General features: G+C 43.5%; 1 protein-coding gene across 1 annotated transcript in view; it reads right to left on the bottom strand.

The window, feature by feature from the left end:
* LOC311101845 (chloride channel protein 2-like) overlaps positions 1 to 19,945 on the bottom strand; it is a 169,727-nt gene that overhangs the window by 61,580 nt on the left and 88,202 nt on the right. The window contains exons 3-6 of the mRNA XM_084143056.1: positions 10,019 to 10,150; positions 9,057 to 9,185; positions 8,812 to 8,945; positions 8,126 to 8,203 (exon numbers count right to left, since the gene is read on the bottom strand). Of these exons, the coding sequence (XP_083999182.1) occupies positions 8,126 to 8,203; positions 8,812 to 8,945; positions 9,057 to 9,185; positions 10,019 to 10,150 (473 nt within the window). The remainder of the gene's footprint in view (positions 1 to 8,125; positions 8,204 to 8,811; positions 8,946 to 9,056; positions 9,186 to 10,018; positions 10,151 to 19,945) is intronic.

Here is a 19,945-nt window from a genome sequence, read left to right as displayed (position 1 = left end):
GGATCAATGACACTGCCCAAACAACCACACGGTACAGTCGATTGAAATAAAACTTTTGCAAACACAGTATGGCATGGGACTACAGATGGATTACAGATGGATTACAGTTATGTAATTTGAACAGGTGGTAGAGAAATGGGATATGGAGTCCTGGAGAGGAGGAAGTTATGGCGGATGTTCTGCCCTTCATCTCCAGCCATGCTTTACCTTGTTTCCTATGAGGCTTGGCTCCTTTAAGCAGCATGTTAGTGAAACAGAGTGGTGAGTGTGTATGTGTACTAAACACCCCCCCCCCCCCCCCCCACACACACACTTGTCATTAGTATGCCATAAAATGCACCATATTAATTTACAGTACAGATACAACACAGAGAGGAGGGGGGAGAAAGAGAGAGAGGATGATGGAAGGAGAAAGAGGCTAGAGGGAGTAGAGGGAGAGAAGGAGAAGATGATTAAGGGGAGGGAGACAGACAGACAGACAGACAGACAGACAGACAGACAGACAGACAGACAGACAGACAGACAGACAGACAGACAGGGGTATGCAGCAAAGGAGTTCTCCACACTTGAGGGGACTTGGGAGTTTGCTTCAAAGATTCTTCATTGCCCCTGTCCCCCCGGCCCCCATCCCTTCACACACACACTGACAGAGGGAACAGCGGTCTCATCTTCAGAGTGCAGAGAGATGAGTCAAAGATTCCCTCTCTCTCGTTCCCTCTGTCCCCTAAGGCCCAAGCGGAACAAGCATAGTCTTTCAACTTTCTATCTCTCTACTCCTCTTTGCCTGGTTGTCTGTCTTTACCTCCATCTCGCTCGCTCTCCCTTGCTTTTCTTAATTTATGTATCCCTACATTTATTTATCGCTCCCTGTAGTATAGCTAGGGAGATTACAGATGAGGTTTATTTAATTAGTTTGCAAATAACATGCTGGTTGAAATATTTATTATGTTATGTTACTTGCGTAAATGTATGTACTGTGTGTGTGTGTGTGTGTGTGTGTGTGTGTGTGTGTGTGTGTGCGTACGTAAGCAAATAAATACCTATGCATTCTGGACATATACTCAGAGGAACAGTCAAGAGAGAAAACATTCTGTAAACTGGTAATGTGTGACGTGTTTCTCTTTTTCTCCAAGTCAAGTCTATCCTCTGAGCCAGCCCACTAACAGGCCTGGTGTGGTATTGAGCCGACGCAGACAGGAGCAGTCAATTAGGAGGAGGAACAAACAGATTGGAGAATCAGAACTGTGTGTTTCTCACAGCTCCTCCTAAGCACTTACAGAGCTATCACAGCCCATCTCCACTCTCTTACCCCCATCAGAGAGAGTGAGGGAGGAAGAGGGAGAGAAAGATGATGTCGATCGGCCTGATTTAGGAGTTCAGAGAAACAAGGAAACTTTTCCATATAAAACTAACCTACAGTACAGTTCTGTCTTAAGGGAGAGAGGAGTCTGTTCAGTGAATTACTATGGCATCTCAAAGACAGTGGAGTTGGTTTGACTGCTTGATCAGTGGCTACACTAGATGATGGATAGATCTAGTGACAAGATGTACTGTGTTTGTACTGTTGTTTAAATTTGAGGTGTATAAGGGAGAGTACTGTTAAAAAAGTTAGGGTATGGAAGTGAAATATCAGAGGCTGAAAGAAGAAAGCAAAGGACTAATAAAGCGAAGCCAGTTCAGAAAGGGAACCCGAGTGCCCGCCTCAGCTGACGCATCAAGCTGAGATTGCACCAATTAGATGCTAGTAACAATCACGCCTACCTTATTTGGCGGTCTATTAAGCTGATCGGTTCTGCTCATATATCATGCTGCTGCTTGCTGCTACTGCTAGTATGCATTAGCTTATTTTGCAGCATTGACCCTGCTCCTGTAGCTAGCCGTTACTCGTCATGCTGTCGCTTTCTGATACGAAATTCTCTTAGCGAATGCTCGCTAGCTGTGTTTGAACCTCGCCTGTGTCGTTCAATATGCTCATGTGGCACGTCTGCCTGCTGAGGGGACGTAATTGATTGCGAGGATCAATCCACATCGCTGCTCTACTGTTGGCAATCAATAGCGGCTACAACTAGCTAGCTAGCAGATTAGTCTCGTGACTATTGTATACTTTGTTAGTTCCCATGCCAGCTTCAGGCAGGGTCTGTGCGCTTGGTTAACACACCTCATCACGGAGAATCTGCCCTCGCCCATTTAGGAGGAAGTAGCCTACGCTAGCCTATATGTGTCGATATACAGTGAGTAGCAATGTTTTCTTGATGACATGAGCAAGGAGATGGTGCTTATCACGCCGATTTGATAGTATTTGGTCTCATGTGGCCGCTAATTTAATTAGTTAAGCAATCAATATCGATAGTAGTCCATTATGTGTCGCGCAGTTCACGAGACCGCTGCAAGACACTATAGTATCAGCGATACATTTACGGTGCCTTCCAGTCACATTAGCTAGTGTGACTTGTGCCGGCAGTCACACTTACATTTTTGTACATATTCTGACTTCTGTAACCTTTCCTTATACATTTAGCTAGAAACACATTCAATTTAACATGCAAACTTGTCTGGAATAGTGTGCTTGTATAGCTACACTTGCGGCTTCTGCTATGAGCTAACCAGAGTATTGCAAGATCATTAGTGCATAATGTTGCAATGAGTCACACTATTAGCATACATTTAACGGTATCTTTCAGTGACATTAGTCATCTTATCTGCAGCAGTAGGTTTAGGCCCTGTATTTATTAGCCATGTTTAATCATGTGTCATGCATTTTACATATGACACAAATACTAATTTTCACAGTCTGCTGCCTCAGTTTTGATGGCAATTTGCATTTACTCCAGAATGTCATGAAGAGTGATCAGATGAATTGCAAATAATTGCAATGTCCCTCTTTGCCATGAAAATTAATTTAATTTCCACTGCATTTCAGCCCTGCCACAAAAGGACCAGCTGCCATCATGTCAGTGATTCTCTCGTTAACACAGGTGAGAGTGTTGACGAGGACAAGGCTGGAGATCACTCTGTCATGCTGATTGAGTTAGAATAACAGACTGGAAGCTTTAAAAGGAGGGTGGTGCTTGAAATCATTGTTCTTACTCTATTAACCATGGTTACCTGCAAGGAAACACGTGCCGTCATCATTGCTTTGCACATAAAGGGCTTCACAGGCAAGGATATTGCTGCTAGTAAGATTGCACCTAAATCAATAATTTATCAGATCATCAAGAACTTCAAGGAGAGAGGTTCAATTGTTGTGAAAAAGGTGTCAGGACGCCCAAGAAAGTCCAGCAAGCGCCAGGACCGTCTCTTAAAGTTGATTCAGCTGCGGGATCGGGGCACCACCAGTGTAGAGCTTGCTCATGAATGGCAGCAGGCAGGTGTGAGTGCATCTGCACGCATAGTGAGGCAAAGACTTTTGGAGGATGGCCTGGTGTCAAGAAGGGCAGCAAAGAAGCCACTTCTCTCCAGGAAAAACATCAGGGACAGACTGATATTCTGCAAAAGGTACAGGGATTGGACTGCTGAGGACTGGGGTAAAGTCATTTTCTCTGATGAATCCCCTTTCCGATTGTTTGGGGAATCCAGAAACGACAAGGTGAGCGCTACCATCAGTCCTGTGTCATGCCAACAGTAAAGCATCCTGAGACCATTCATGTGTGGGGTTGCTTCTCAGCCAAGGGAGTGGGCTCACTCACAATTTTGCCTGAGAACACAGCCATGAATAAAGAATGGTACCAACACATCCTCCGAGAGCAACTTCTCCCAACCATCCAAGAACAGTTTGCTGACGACCAATGCCTTTCCAGCATGATGGAGCACCTTGCCATAAGGCAAAAGTGATAACTAAGTGGCTCGGGGAACAAAACATCAACATTTTGGGTCCATGGCCAGGAAACTCCCCAGACCTTAATCCCATTGAGAACTTGTGATCGATCCTCAAGAGGCTGGTGGACAACCAAAAACCCACAAATTCTGACAAACTCCAAGCATTGATTATGCAAGAATGGGCTGCCATCAGTCAGGATGTGGCCCAGAAGTTAATTGACAGCATGCCAGGGCGGATTGCAGAGGTCTTGAAAAAGAAGGGTCAACACTGCAAAACTTAATGTATTAATAAAAGCCTTTGACACTTATGGAATGCTTGTAATTATACTTCAGTATACCATAGTAACATCTGACAAAAATATCTAAAAACACTGAAGCAATAAACTTTGTGAAGACCAATACTTGTGTCATTCTCAAAACTTTTGACCACGACTGTAGATTGTCCCTCCCTGTCGGTCCATCTCGTAGTCTAGTCGTTTTTAGTGATAACAATTCTACCATATGCTATTGTATTGTATGCTAATTGTAGTGATCGCTTCATTCTAGTATCATGTTTTAGCTCCTGTTATTAATTCAGCTTCTGTTTCAATTTGTTATCATGTCTCACATACTGGTTCTATCATGTGTTATGCTGCAACTCTTAATGCTGTGGTGATGCTCGCAAACTCTAATATTCTTGCTTCATTATCTGCACACAGTGTTGCATTATGGCATGGCTGCCGATATTGCATTCGAGGGAGTATGTGCATGATTAGGCTCTGCTTCCATCACCTTGCAGTGTGAAAGTCGTGCTAACAATGTCGTGTTAAGTCCTGTATTATCTGCACATAATCGTTGGCATGGTTGTTACTATTGCTATTGGCAAGAGCACACGAGGTCATGGTGCTATAGAGGCAACACTAGCCACCCCTTCCACAGCATCTGCTTGCAGCGTCGCAGTACGATGGCAGACTAATTCATTTTTATCCAGTTCCACAGATCTTTAACCCATGCTATGAGGCTTTTACATGAACTATATGTTCATTAACTGCGTGCTGCTTTTACAGTTTATGTTTTGTGTGGTTTTTGTGTATTATTGTGATTTATCCATTGGCTGGTGCAATCAATTTTGTCGTCTGGTTTATCCCAGATTGCCCCCTTACAGGATAAACATGCATTATTTCAGTTGTCTATTAAATAGGTCTGTTATCTTCATTCTCGCTGTAGTGCTCATGAAGCACCAGGTTAGGCATATCTATGGAGTGTACTATTTTTAGGATAGTAGTAGCCTGTTAAGCAAGTTATCATGCATGCTTGTACATTGTGTGTATGGAGGCATCTTATACCCTGATGCAAGTCACTCTGCTACAGTCATTACTGTAGCGGTGCGTGACTCATATCTATCACCCATCGTGCTGGACCAAATTACTGTGGACTGCTATGTGCGCTGTCCAGCAGTCGAGCAGCGTAATATCTTGTGCTACTCGGATGGAGTCAGTCTGACACATCTCCTTCGCACAGAGTTGATCACGCTGTTGATTGTGGCCTGTGGAATGTTGTTTAACTCCTCTTCAATGGCTGTGTGAAGTTACTGGATATTGGCGGGAACTGGAACACGCTGTCGTAGACGTCAATCCAGAGCATCCCAAACATGCTCAATGGGTGACATGTCTGGTGAGTATGCAGGCCATGAAAGAACTGGGACATTTTCAACTTCCAGGAATTGTGTACAGATCCTTGTGGCATGGGTGCATGCATTATCATGCTGAAACATGAGGTGATGGCGGCGGATGAATGGCACGACAATGGGCCTCAGGATGTCATCACTGTATCTCTGTGCATTCAAATTGCCTTCGATAAAATGCAATTGTGTTTGTTGTCCGTAGCTTATGCCTGCCCATACCACAACCCCACCGCCACCATGGGGCACTCTGTTCACAATGTTGACATCAGAAAACCGCTCGCCCACACGACGCCATACACGTGGTCTGATGTTGTAAGGACGTACTGCCAAATTCTCTAAAACGACGTTGAGGCAGCTTATGGTAGAGAAATGAACATTAAATTCTCTGGCAACGGCTCTGGTGGACATTCCTGCATTCATCATGCCAATTGCATGCTCCCTCAAAACTTTAGACATCTGTGGCATTGTGTTGTGTGACAAAACTGCACATTTTTGTGGCCTTTTATTGTCCCCAGCACAAGGTGCAGCTGTGTAATGATTAAACTGTTTAATCAGCTTCTTGATATGCCACTTCTGTCAGGTGGATGGATTATTTTGGCAAAGGAGAAATGCTCACTAACACATTTTTTTGTTTTTACATTTTAGTCATTTAGCAGACGCTCTTCTCCAGAGTGGCTTACAGTAGTGAGTACATACAGTGGGGAAAAAAAGTATTTAGTCAGCCACCAATTGTGCAAGTTCTCCCACTTAAAAAGACGAGAGAGGCCTGTAATTGTCATCATAGGTACACGTCAACTATGACAGACAAATTGAGAAAAAAAAATCCAGAAAATCACATTGTAGGATTTTTTATGAATTTATTTGCAAATTATGGTGGAAAATAAGTATTTGGTCACCTACAAACAAGCAAGATTTCTGGCTCTCACAGACCTGTAACTTCTTCTTTAAGAGGCTCCTCTGTCCTCCACTCGTTACCTGTATTAATGGCACCTGTTTGAACTTGTTATCAGTATAAAAGACACCTGTCCACAACCTCAAACAGTCACACTCCAAACTCCACTATGGCCAAGACCAAAGAGCTGTCAAAGGACACCAGAAACAAAATTGTAGACCTGCACCAGGCTGGGAAGACTGAATCTGCAATAGGTAAGCAGCTTGGTTTGAAGAAATCAACTGTGGGAGCAATTATTAGGAAATGGAAGACATACAAGACCACTGATAATCTCCCTCGATCTGGGGCTCCACGCAAGATCTCACCCCGTGGGGTCAAAATGATCACAAGAACGGTGAGCAAAAATCCCAGAACCACACGGGGGGACCTAGTGAATGACCTGCAGAGAGCTGGGACCAAAGTAACAAAGCCTACCATCAGTAACACACTATGCCGCCAGGGACTCAAATCCTACAGTGCCAGACGTGTCCCCCTGCTTAAGCCAGTACATGTCCAGGCCCGTCTGAAGTTTGCTAGAGTGCATTTGGAGGATCCAGAAGAGGATTGGGAGAATGTCATATGGTCAGATGAAACCAAAATAGAACTTTTTGGTAAAAACTCAACTCGTTGTGTTTGGAGGACAAAGAATGCTGAGTTGCATCCAAAGAACACCATACCTACTGTGAAGCATGGGGGTGGAAACATCATGCTTTGGGGCTGTTTTTCTGCAAAGGGACCAGGACGACTGATCCGTGTAAAGGAAAGAACGAATGGGGCCATGTATCGTGAGATTTTGAGTGAAAACCTCCTTCCATCAGCAAGGGCATTGAAGATGAAACGTGGCTGGGTCTTTCAGCATGACAATGATCCCAAACACACCGCCCGGGCAACGAAGGAGTGGCTTCGTAAGAAGCATTTCAAGGTCCTGGAGTGGCCTAGCCAGTCTCCAGATCTCAACCCCATAGAAAATCTTTGGAGGGAGTTGAAAGTCCGTGTTGCCCAGCGACAGCCCCAAAACATCACTGCTCTAGAGGAGATCTGCATGGAGGAATGGGCCAAAATACCAGCAACAGTGTGTGAAAACCTTGTGAAGACTTACAGAAAACGTTTGAACTGTGTCATTGCCAACAAAGGGTATATAACAAAGTATTGAGAAACTTTTGTTATTGACCAAATACTTATTTTCCACCATAATTTGCAAATAAATTCATTAAAAATCCTACAATGTGATTTTCTGGATTTGTTTTTCTCATTTTGTCTGTCATAGTTGACGTGTACCTATGATGAAAATTACAGGCCTCTCTCATCTTTTTAAGTGGGAGAACTTGCACAATTGGTGGCTGACTAAATACTTTTTTTCCTCACTGTACATTTGAATTTTGTTCGTACTAACAGGGATGTAAACACATTTGTGCACCAAATTTGAGAGAAATAAGCTTTTTGTGCGTATGGAACATTTCTGGGATGTTTTATTTCAGCTCATGAAACATTGGACCAACACTTTACATGTTGCGTTTATATTTTTGTTGACGCTTTGCTTGGGCAGTGAGCTACCCTGAAGGAGCAGAGCCTATATCGCCAAGACTTGCATTATTAATTTCTTCATAAATGGTTAAACATATTTTTGCATGGTGTTTCCTTTCTGAAAGACCATATTGATAACAATGTGGTAACGTGTGTGTATGTGTGTATATGTGTGTCCAGGTGTGGTTTACCTCGTAGATTCCACCAAACAGTGACATGAATTTGCTGAGGAGTGCAGCACACAGACTGGCAATGTGAACAAATGGACCCTAGAGAGGGAGAGAGAATTACTTGAAATGTATTTTAGGAAATCATTCACAACTTCAGTATTACTCACTTCCGAATAGAAAAACGAGTCAAGTCCAGAGGTTTAAAACGGAAACGTATCTGAAAGTGACACCCCCGCAGACTAACCTACTACTGGTGTTCAGAAGCAACACTTCTCCCCAATACAACTAGTCCACAGGACACAAACATCTGCACAGCTAGCTCAGGCCAAAACCACCCATCTATTATTTAAAAAGAAAATCTCTCTCTCTCTCTCTGCTGTATGACAGGGTCACATGACACGTGTAACCACAACCCCACGCCAGCACCAGTCTCTGTGTGTGTGTTTCACTTTGAGAACCCCTTGTCTTGTGAATCACAGCTATATATTGATTGATTTTAGTCTTCAAGCCAGATTGCATCTGCTGGCTGTCAAATGGAGTGTGTGTCTGCATAACTCCTGGAACAGACTGTACTATACTGGCAGAAACAAGTGACAGCTACACACACACACACTCACACAAGCCTGACTGTGAGAACAGTGTATGTGTGTGTATGCGTCAAAGGACTGTGTACTGTGTGTGTGTGTGTGTGTGTGTGTGTGTGTTACCTCCTTTCCCAGAGGCATGCCACTGCCCAGGGCACAGGTGAGGCCGATAACCTTGGCCACAAACGTTTTAAAGGTGAGGTATTCTTTCAGCACTACACCCCTCAGAATGGTCTTCATCTCTGGGATACCTGAACCTAGACGGGGGAGAGGGGGTTATTGTGCTATGGTGCAGTCAGTATGTGTGTGTGTATGTGGAGGGTGTATCTGTGTATGGTTGTGTCAGAATGTGTGTGTGTGTGTCTTACCTACGGCCTGTGGGGCCAGTATCTGTGTGAAGCCAGCTGAGAAGGTTATAAGCACCACAGGGTAGGTGACCCAGGCCAGGTACTGGAGAAACACATTACTCTCCAGGCCTCCATACATCCACTTCTGTGCTGTGGACACGCACACAGACCAATATCAACTTGATGTCAATCATAAAGTAAAAGTACATCCAATATATAAATCGTGAAAACATATAGAAATCATGAGAATCGCAATACATATCGTATCGGCACCTAAGTATCGTGATAATATCATATCGTTATGTCCCTGGCAAATCCCAGCCCTACTCATTAGTACAGTGACCAAATATCTGACAACAGTAGAACCCGCAGGACTCTCCCAAAAGTTTACAGGGAGAGATCAAAAGTGTGTGTATATGTGCGTGTGTATGTGTGCGTATGTGTGTGTGCGTGCGTGTGTATGTGTGCGCGTGTGTGTAGAAAGGGGGGATGAGCGTCTTGCTTCTAAATGACTCACTCTTCTCCCCGCTTCACTTTCTCCACATGCATCAGTCTGCCACCTGACACACCGCAGCAATGTGTGTAAATGTGTGTTTGACTGAAGATAAAGCACATTGACACCCACACACCTTCTGAACACACAGCATACATGCTACACACACAAACACAGTGTCATGCTGCAAAGATGACATTAAACCAGATTTAAGCTAATCGTACACACAAACACACACCTGCAGCTCAGGGAGACATTAATCTGCACTGCAGCTCATCATGAACACACACACCCTGGTTTGAGGGGTGTGCGTGCGTAAGCCACAGTGTCTGAAATGATCTGGAGTGGTTTAATGTCTTATTTAGCTGCATGCAGGAGAGGCGTCAGATGAAATGATTCAGCCAAAGGAACAGAGTGTACAGCTGACCAGAGCCATCATTAGACCAAGTCTACCTCACCTTCCCTCCCTTCCAACTCCCTCCTCCTTTACCTTGTAGACAGATGGCGATAGCGAAGTCGACCACCCAGCTGACCAGAGCCATGAGTAGACCCAGGAGGATGAGGAAGATCCAGTCTTCACCAACACGAGAGATGAGGAACTTCTGACAGCGCACCGTACAGACTGGAAGGAAGAGCGATACAGGTGCACACTGTTAGACAACACCAACAACACTGTTACTACTACAGCACTAGTCAGTCAAGTCAGTCAGAACTACAATACAAACAAACCAACAGATCTTACAGACGGAGGAGATAAGTTTAGCATAGTTAAAACTACATTACCCACCTTGGAGTCAGGACCACACATACCCATCATACATTGTAACCCCCTACACCCACAACTGCCCATTTGTCGATGTCAACTTTTGCACTTTCTCCCATCCTCTCCTCTTTCTACCCCCCCCCCCTTACACACACATACTATACTGCCTCCTCTACCAGTTCCTCCCCCATTTTCCTCCCCTCTCTCCTGTCCTTATTTCTCCTCAGAGTGAAGACGTCTAGCAGCAGGGGCCCCTCTAGTCCTCAACTTTAATGACTGTGTCACATCAGACAATCCACACTGTCCTAACACTAGTCCTGCTCTGCTCCCCTGTCATCTTATTCAGTCTTCTCTCTTCTCACCAATGTTCTAAACAACACTGTCCTAACATTAGGCCTGCTCTGCTCTGCTCCCCTGTCATCTTATTCAGTCTTCTCTCATCTATGTACTAAACCAAACTAATGCTACTTTACCACACTACAAGATTATGTCAGAGGAAAGGGAGAATAATCCCAAAAGTATCAAATATATCTTCTTTCTGTATCCCCCTCTTCCTCTCTTCCTTTTCCTTCTCATCTAAAGTATTATTGCTCTCCCCATTTGTCTCTCCACTTTCCTCCATTCTGTATAGTATGGCCTGTGTGTACTATTGTAAAGGGGAATAGATTGTACTGGCGCAGGATGGCGACAGAGCAACATGCGTGTTTTTAGCACACTAGGCTACACACACACTCTCCAATCAACACCATCACTGTCTGTCTCAGTGCGTTGCATCATCTCGCCCACGGCCCAGCTGTGTTCAAAGAGCCCCGTCTGCTCTCTAGTCAGCATGTGTGAGATAGTGTTTTGCGAGATGTGTTTGTTTGTTGCTATTTACATGTAACTTTTTTGTCATTTAGCAGACGCTCTTATCCAGAGCAACTTACAGGAGAAGTTAGGGTTAAGTGCCCTGCTCAAGGGCACATCGAAAGATTTTTCATATAGTCAGCTCGGTGATTCGACCAGCGACCGTTCGGTTACCGGCCCAACGCTCTTAACTGCTAGGCTACCTGCTGCTGTCTGTGTGTGTGTGTGACAGTACCAGTCAAAAGTTTGGACACACCTACTCATTCAAGGGTTTTCTTTATTTTTACTATTTTCTACATTGTAGAATAATAGTGAAGACATCAAAACTATGAAATAACACATATGGAATCATGTAGTAACCAAAAAAAGTGTTAAATCAAAATATCATATTTGTGATTCTTCAAAGTAGCCACCCTTTGCATTGATGACAGCTTTGCACACTCTTGGCATTCTCTCAACCATCTTCACCTGGAATGCTTTTCCAACAGTGTTGAAGTAGTTCCCACATATGCTGAGCAGTTGTTGGCTGCTTTTCCTTCACTCTGCGGTCCGACTCATCCCAAACCATCTCAATTGGGTTGAGGTCGGGGGATTGTGGAGGCCAGGTCATCTGATGCATCACTCTCCTTCTTGGTCAAATAGCCCTTACACAGCCTGGAGGTGTGTTGGGTCATTGTCCTGTTGAAAAACAAATGATAGTCCCTCTAAGCCCAAACCAGATGGGATGGCGTATCGCTGCAGAATGCTGTGGTAGCCATGCTGGTTAAGTGTGCCTTGAATTCTAAATAAATCACAGACAGTGTCACCAGCAAAGCACTCCCACACCATAACACCTCCTCCTCCATGCTTTAAGGTGGGAACTACACATGCAGAAATAATCTGTTCACCCACACCGTGTCTCACAAAGACACGGCGGTTGGAACCAAAAATCTCAAATTTGGACTCCAGACCAAACGACAAATTTCCTTCGGTCTAATGTCCATTGCTCGTGTTTCTTGGCCCAAGCAGGTCTCTTCTTCTTATTGGTGTCCTTTAGTAGTGGTTTCGTTACAGCAATTCGACCATGAAGGCCTGATTCACACAGTGCCCTCTGAACAGTTGATGTTGAGATGTTTCTGTCACTTGAACTCTGTGAAGCATTTATTTTTCTGAGGCTGGTAAATCTAATGAATTTATACTCTGCAGCAGCGGTAACTCTGGGTCTTCCATTCCTGTGGCGGTCCTCATGAGAGCCAGTTTCATCATAGTGCTTGATGGTTTTTGTGATTGCACTTGAAGAAACTTTCAAAGTTCTTGACATTTTCCAGATTGACTGACCTTCATGTCTTAAAGTAATGATGGACTGTTGTTTCTCTTTGCTTATTTTAGCTGTTCTTGCCATAATATGGACTCGGTATTTTACCAAATAGGGCTATCTTCTGTATACCCCCCCCCCCCCCACCTTGTCACAACACAACTGATTGGCTCAAACGCATTAAGACAGAAATAAATTCCACAAATTAACTTTTAAGAAGGCACACCTGTTAATTGAAATGCATTCCAGGTGACTACCTCATGAAGCTGGTTGAGAGAATGCCAAGAGTGTGCAACACTGTCATCAAGGCAAAGGGTGGCTATTTGAAGAATCTCAAATATAAAATATATTTTGATTTGTTTAACACTTTTTGGTTACTACATGATTCCATATGTGTTATTTCATAGTTTTGATGTCTTCACTATTATTCTACAATGTAGAAAATAGTACAAATAAAGAAAAACCTTGGAATGAGAAGGTGTGCCCAAACTTTTGACTGGTACTGTACATGTATATATAAAAGTGTGTGCGTGTGTGTTCCAACCAGCAGCAGGTGTATTCTTGTCTGGTCTCTGAGCAGTAATGTGGTTAGCTCCGTCTGTGCTGCTATGGCTCACTGGTTTTCCTGGGGTACACAGTACACACATTAAAACGCTTACCAGCGTAATTCTTTACGGCAGGCAATAATCTGCATGCCATTTCCCTCCATCCCTCTCCTCTTTCTCATTTACCCCATCCTTCCTTCCACCCTTCCTTCCTCACCATCTCTCTTTCTCATCACTCTTCAACCCGAGGCTTTAACTTCTTTCATTACTCTTATCCTACTTTACCTTCTATCTCTTCTCTTTGTATTTGTCTTCCTGTCCTTACTGGAACTTTCTTTGCTTTCACTCTCTTTCCACTTTTCTTTTCCATTTCTTCCTCTTTCCCTAGTTTCTTTGGTCCTCCATCTCCTTCTCCTCTCCTGTCTCCCTTGGACTATCCTTTAGCCTTCTTTTTTTCGCTTTCTCCCTCTCCTTCCCTCTCTTTGGCTCTAGCAATAATACCCACATACCTGCTGAGACTAATTTAGGTTGCCTTGGATACAGAATGCGACCGCTTCCAGTGCCAAGCACTAAATGGCTGAGAGAATGAATGAGTGAAGATGAACAAGTGAGAGAAAGGAAATATTGAACACAGTGAGTAAATGAGTAAGCGCAAAAGGGAAAATAAGACACCAATTGTGAATACGCCGTACAGAATACGGAACATCTTACGTGAAACGTAATTTTTCAAATTACCCACACGATTTGTTATGCAAGGTGACAGTTTACTAAAGCAAAAATAACCTACATCATAAATGTTCCATTCTGCACACACATGCCAATAAGGCGTATCAGAGGGAGGGTGCATGCATTAGATGATCATACATAAGAGAAGAAAGAGATTCAATTAGCTAGGCCTGCTTGGCTGTGTATACGACCACCAGCTAATGGCATTAGGATAGAACGGGACAGCAAACCACACCACTCAACTCTAACTTTACATATCAAATAGGAGCGAGAAGAGGAGGGAGGAAGGGAAGGAGGAAGAGAGGAGGGAGGGAGGGAGAAGGAGACAAAAAAGTGCTTGAGGGAGACAGCGAGGGGACAGGAGCTGGAAGAAAAAGGGTGAACATCAGCAGATACGACCCAGCCATGTCCATATTCCTAAACACTCTAGTGTAACCCCTATAAAACACAACCCTTCCCGCCTTGACTCTAGTGTAACCACTATACAGTGGCTTGCGAAAGTATTCACCCCCCTTGGCATTTTTCCTATTTCATTATCTTACAACCTGGAATTAAAATTGATTTTGGGGGGGTTTGTATAATTTGATTTACACAACATGCCTACCACTTTGAAGATGCAAAATATATTTTGTCGTGAAACAAACAAGAAATAAAACAAAAAAACTGAAAACTTGAACGTGCATAACTATTCACCCCCCCAAAGTCAATACTTTGTAGAGACACCTTTTGCAGCAATTACAGCTGCAAGTCTCTTGGGGTATGTCTCTATAAGCTTGGCACATCTAGCCACTGGGATTCTTGCCCATTCTTCAAGGAAAAACTGCTCCAGCTCCTTCAAATTGGAGGGGTTTTGCTGGTGTACAGCAATCTTTAAGTCATACCACAGATTCTCAATTGGATTGAGGTCTGGGCTTTGACTAGGCCATTCCAAGTAATTTAAATGTTTCCCCTTAAACAACTCGAGTGTTGCTTTAGCAGTATGCTTAGGGTCATTGTCCTGCTGGAAGGTGAACCTCCATCCCAGTTTCAAATCTCTGGAAGACTGAAACAGGTTTCCCTCAAGAATTTCCCTGTATTTAGCGCCATCCATCATTCCTTAAATTTTGACCAGTTTCCCAGTCCCTGCCGATGAAAAACATCCCCACAGCATGATGCTGCCACCACCATGCTTCACTGTGGGGATGGTGTTCTCGGGTGATGAGAGGTGTTGGGATTGCGCCAGACATAGCGTTTTCCTTGATGGCCAAAAAGCTAAGTTTTAGTCTCATCTGACCAGAGTACCTTCTTCCATATGTTTGAAGAGTCTCCCACATGCCTTTTGGCGAACACCAAATGTGTTTGCTTATTTTGTTCTTTAAGCAATGGCTTTTTTCTGGCCACTCTTCCGTAAAGCCCAGCTCTGTGGAGTGTACGGCTTAAAGTGGTCCTATGGACAAATACTCCAATCTCTGCTGTGGAGCTTTGCAGCTCCTTCAAGGTTATCTTTGGTCTCTTTGTTGCCTCTCTGATTAATGCCCTCCTTGCCTGGTCTGTGAGTTTTGGTGGGCAGCCCTCTCTTGGCAGGTTTGTTGTGGTGCCATATTCTTTCCATTTTTTTAAATATTGGATTTAATGGTGCTCCGTGGGATGTTCAAAGTTTCTGATATATTTTTATAATCCAACCCTGATCTGTACTTCTCCATAACTTTGTCCCTGACCTGTTTGGAGAGCTCCTTGGTCTTCATGGGGCCGCTTGCTTGGTGGTGCCCCTTGCTTAGTGGTGTTGCAGACTCTGGGGCCTTTCAGAACAGGTGTATATATACTGAGATCATGTGACAGATCATTTGACACTTAGATTGCACACAGGTGGACTTTATTTAACTAATTACAGTGCCTTGCAAAAGTATTCATCCCCCTTGGCGTTTTTCCTATTTTGTTGCATTTCAACCTGTAATTTAAATGTATATTTATTTGGATTTCATGTAATGGACATACACAAAATAGTCCAAATAGGTGAAGTGAAATGAAAAAAATAACTTGTTTCAAAAAATTCAAAAAAAATAAATAACGGAAAAGTGGTGCGTGCATATGTATTCACCCCCTTTGCTATGAAGCCCCTAAATAAGATCGGGTGCAAACAATTACCTTCAGAAGTCACATAATTAGTTAAATAAAATCCACGTGTGCAATCTAAGTGTCACATGATCTGTCACATGATCTCCTGAAGGAGCTGCAAAGCTCCACAGCGGAGATAGGAGTATCTATTTTGTGTATGTCCATTACATGAAATCCAAATAAAAATCAATTTAAATTACAGGTTGTAATGCAACAAAATAAGAAAAATGCCAAGGAGGATGACTACTTTTGCAAGGCACTGTAAAACACAACCCTTCCCTCCCTGACTCTAGTGTAACCCCTATTAAACACAACCCTTCCCTCCTTGACTGTAGTCTAACCCCTATTAAACACAACCCTTCCCTCCCTGACTCTAGTGTAACCCCTATTAAACACAACCCTTCCCTCCTTGACTCTAGTGTAACCCCTATTAAACACAACCCTTCCCTCCTTGACTGTAGTCTAACCCCTATAAAACAACACTTCAACTCCCTGACTGTAGTTTACCGCTATAAAACACAACAGTGTGTTGGCATATGTGGGAACTACTTCAAGACTGTTGGGAAAGCATTCCTCATGAAGCTGGTTGAGAGAATGCCAAGAATGTGCAAAGCTGTCATCAAGGCAAAGGGTGGCTACTTTTAAGAATCTCAAATATAAAATCTATTTTGATTTGTTTAACACTTCTTCGGTTACTACATGATTCCATGTGTTATTTCATAGTTTTGATGTCTTCACTATTATTCTACAATGTAGAAAATAGTAAAAATAAAGAAAAACCCTGGAATGAGTAGGTGTGTCCAATCTTTTGACTGGTTCTGTAAATCTCTCACCGTCTACTCACCAAATCTGCCTCTGTTACATTCAACTTGCCGTCTCTTTCTGAACTCATGTTTTATGTCTTTACTTTCCTCTCTTGTTCTCTTTCTGTTTTTTTTCTCCTGTTCTTTCTATCTCAGTGTGAGTCTAAGTGGAGAGCTCTAGTCCCAATCTCTCTCTCTCAGTCAATACACACTTTGATCCTAGTCCAAAATGACACAATCAGACACACACACACACACACCATAATCTTTAATGAAGACATTATGTTGTCAAGGCAACAACCCTTCTATCCCTCATCCTACTAAGAGGGCAGCTGGGACCTGTTACTCAGATCTAAGGGAGTAGTTTGTCCTGCTCAGATCTTGGGGAGGAGTTTGTCCTGTTCAGATCAAGGGGAGTAGTTTGTCCTGCTCAGATCTTGGGGAGGAGTTTGTCCTGGATCTGGATTTTGTGCTGCCCAGGAACAACTCCTGACCAGTGTTGACCAGTTACATATTACTCGTCACATTTAACAAAAAAGTTACTTTACAATATTACTCTGTGTGGAAAGTAACAAGTTATATATTATATATTTTTTAGGGGGTAGATCAGCTTTAATATTGCAGATAGATTGTAACTTCCATCAATGTAAATGTCTGCATCACTTCCAATCCCCCATGTTTTTTTGTTTTTTTTCTCTCGCATATATATATTTTTTCTAACACACATATATATATATATATATATATACATATATATATATATATATATATATATACATATACACACACACACACACACACACACACACACACACACACACACACACACACATATATATACACACACACACACACACACACACACATATATATACACATACATACACACACACACACATATATACAGTGGGGAGAACAAGTATTTGATACACTGCCGATTTTGCAGGTTTTCCTACTTACAAAGCATGTAGAGTTCTGTCATTTTTATCAAAGGTACACTTCAACTGCGAGAGACGGAATCTAAAACAAAAATCCAGAAAATCACATTGTATGATTTTTAAATAATTAATTTGCATTTTATTGCATGACATAAGTATTTGATCACCTACCAACCAGTAAGAATTCCGGCTCTCACAGACCTGTTAGTTTTTCTTTAAGAAGCCCTCCTGTTCTCCACTCATTACCTGTATTAACTGCACCTGTTTGAACTCGTTACCTGTATAAAATACACCTGTCCACACACTCAATCAAACAGACTCCAACCTCTCCACAATGGCCAAGACCAGAGAGCTGTGTAAGGACATCAGGGATACAATTGTAGACCTGCACAAGGCTGGGATGGGCTACAGGACAATAGGCAAGCAGCTTGGTGAGAAGGCAACAACTGTTGGCGCAATTATTAGAAAATGGAAGAAGTTCAAGATGACAGTCAATCACCCTCGGTCTGGGGCTCCATGCAAGATCTCACCTCGTGGGGCATCAATGATCATGAGGAAGGTGAGGGATCAGCCCAGAACTACACGGCAGGACCTGGTTACAACCCCAAGAACACCATCCCAACCGTGAAGCATGGAGGTGGAAACATCATTCTTTGGGGATGCTTTTCTGCAAAGGGGACAGGACGACTGCACCGTATTGAGGGGAGGATGGATGGGGCCATGTATCGCAAGATCTTGGCCAACAACCTCCTTCCCTCAGTAAGAGCATTGAAGATGGGTCGTGGCTGGGTCTTCTAGCATGACAACGACCCGAAATACACAGCCAGGGCAACTAAGGAGTGGCTCCGTAAGAAGCATCTCAAGGTCCTGGAGTGGCCTAGCCAGTCTCCAGACCTGAACCCAATAGAACATCTTTGGAGGGAGCTGAAAGTCCGTATTGCCCAGCGACAGCCCCGAAACCTGAAGGATCTGGAGAAAGTCTGTATGGAGGAGTGGGCCAAAATCCCTGCTGCAGTGTGTGCAAACCTGGTCAAGACCTACAGGAAACGTATGATCTCTGTAATTGCAAACAAAGGTTTCTGTACCAAATATTAAGTTCTGCTTTTCTGATGTATCAAATACTTATGTCATGCAATAAAATGCTAATTAATTACTTAAAAATCATACAATGTGATTTTCTGGATTTTTGTGTACCTATGATAAAAATTACAGACCTCAACATGCTTTGTAAGTAGGAAAACCTGCAAAATCGGCAGTGTATCAAATACTTGTTCTCCCCACTGTATATACCATGATTTTACCGGTCCGGCCCACTTGGGAATAGATTTTCCTCCATGTGGCCCCTGAGCTAAAATGAGTTTGACACCCCTGGTCTAGGGTATCCGGGATGATGCTGTTGATGTGAGCCATGACCAGCCTTTCAAAGCACTTCATGGCTACCAATGTGAGTGCTACGGGGTGGTAATCATTTAGGCAGGTTACCTTCGCTTCCTTGGGTACAGGGACTATGGTGGTCTGCTTGAAACATTAAGGTATTACAGACTCGGTCAGGGAGTGATTTAAAATGTCAGTTTAGACACTTGCCAGTTGGTCCGCGCATGCTTTGAGTACACGTCCTGGTAATCCATCTGGCCCCGCGGCTTTGTGAATGTTGACCTGTTTAAAGGTCTTGCTCACATCGGCTACCGAGAGCATTAAATCACACAGTCGTCCGGAACAGCTGGTGCTCTCATGCATGCTTCAGTGTTGCTTGCCTCGAAGCGAGCATAAAAGGCATTTAGCTAGTATGGTAGGCTCACGTCACTGGGCAGCTCGAGGCTGGGTTTCCCTTTGTAGTCCGTAATAGTTTTCAAGCCCTGCCACATCCGACGAGCCTCAGAGCCGGTGTAGTAGGATTCAATCTTAATCCTGTATTGACGCTTTGCCTGTTTGATGGTTTGTCTGAGGGCATAGCAGGATTTCTTATAAGCGTCCGGATTAGTGTCCCGCTCCTTGAAAGTGGCAGCTCTAGCTCGATGCAGATGTTGCCTGTAATCCATGGCTTCTGGTTGGGATATGTATGTATGGTCACTGTGGGGACGATGTCGTCGATGCACTTAATGATGAAGCCGATGACTGAGGTGGTATACTCCTCAATGCCATTGGATAAATCCTGGAACATATTCCACTGTGCTAGCAAAACAGTCCTGTAGCGTAGCATCCACGTCATCTGACCACTTCCGTATTGAGCGAGTCACTGGTACTTCCTGCTATCTCTCAGCCTCACATGAATATGACTCTGGACATACATGGCAACACCTCCTCCATTTGCATTTCTATCTTTCCTATATATTCTATAACCATGTATAGCTACTACTGCATCAAAGGAATTATCCAAGTGTGTTTCAGAGATGGCCAGAATATTAATG

Source organism: Coregonus lavaretus (assembly GCF_964263955.1).
Source record: "Coregonus lavaretus genome assembly, chromosome: 26".
Lineage (NCBI taxonomy): Eukaryota > Metazoa > Chordata > Actinopteri > Salmoniformes > Salmonidae > Coregonus > Coregonus lavaretus.
The sequence above is the reverse complement of the archived record's forward strand: the minus strand, read 5'-3'. Positions and strand labels throughout refer to the sequence as shown.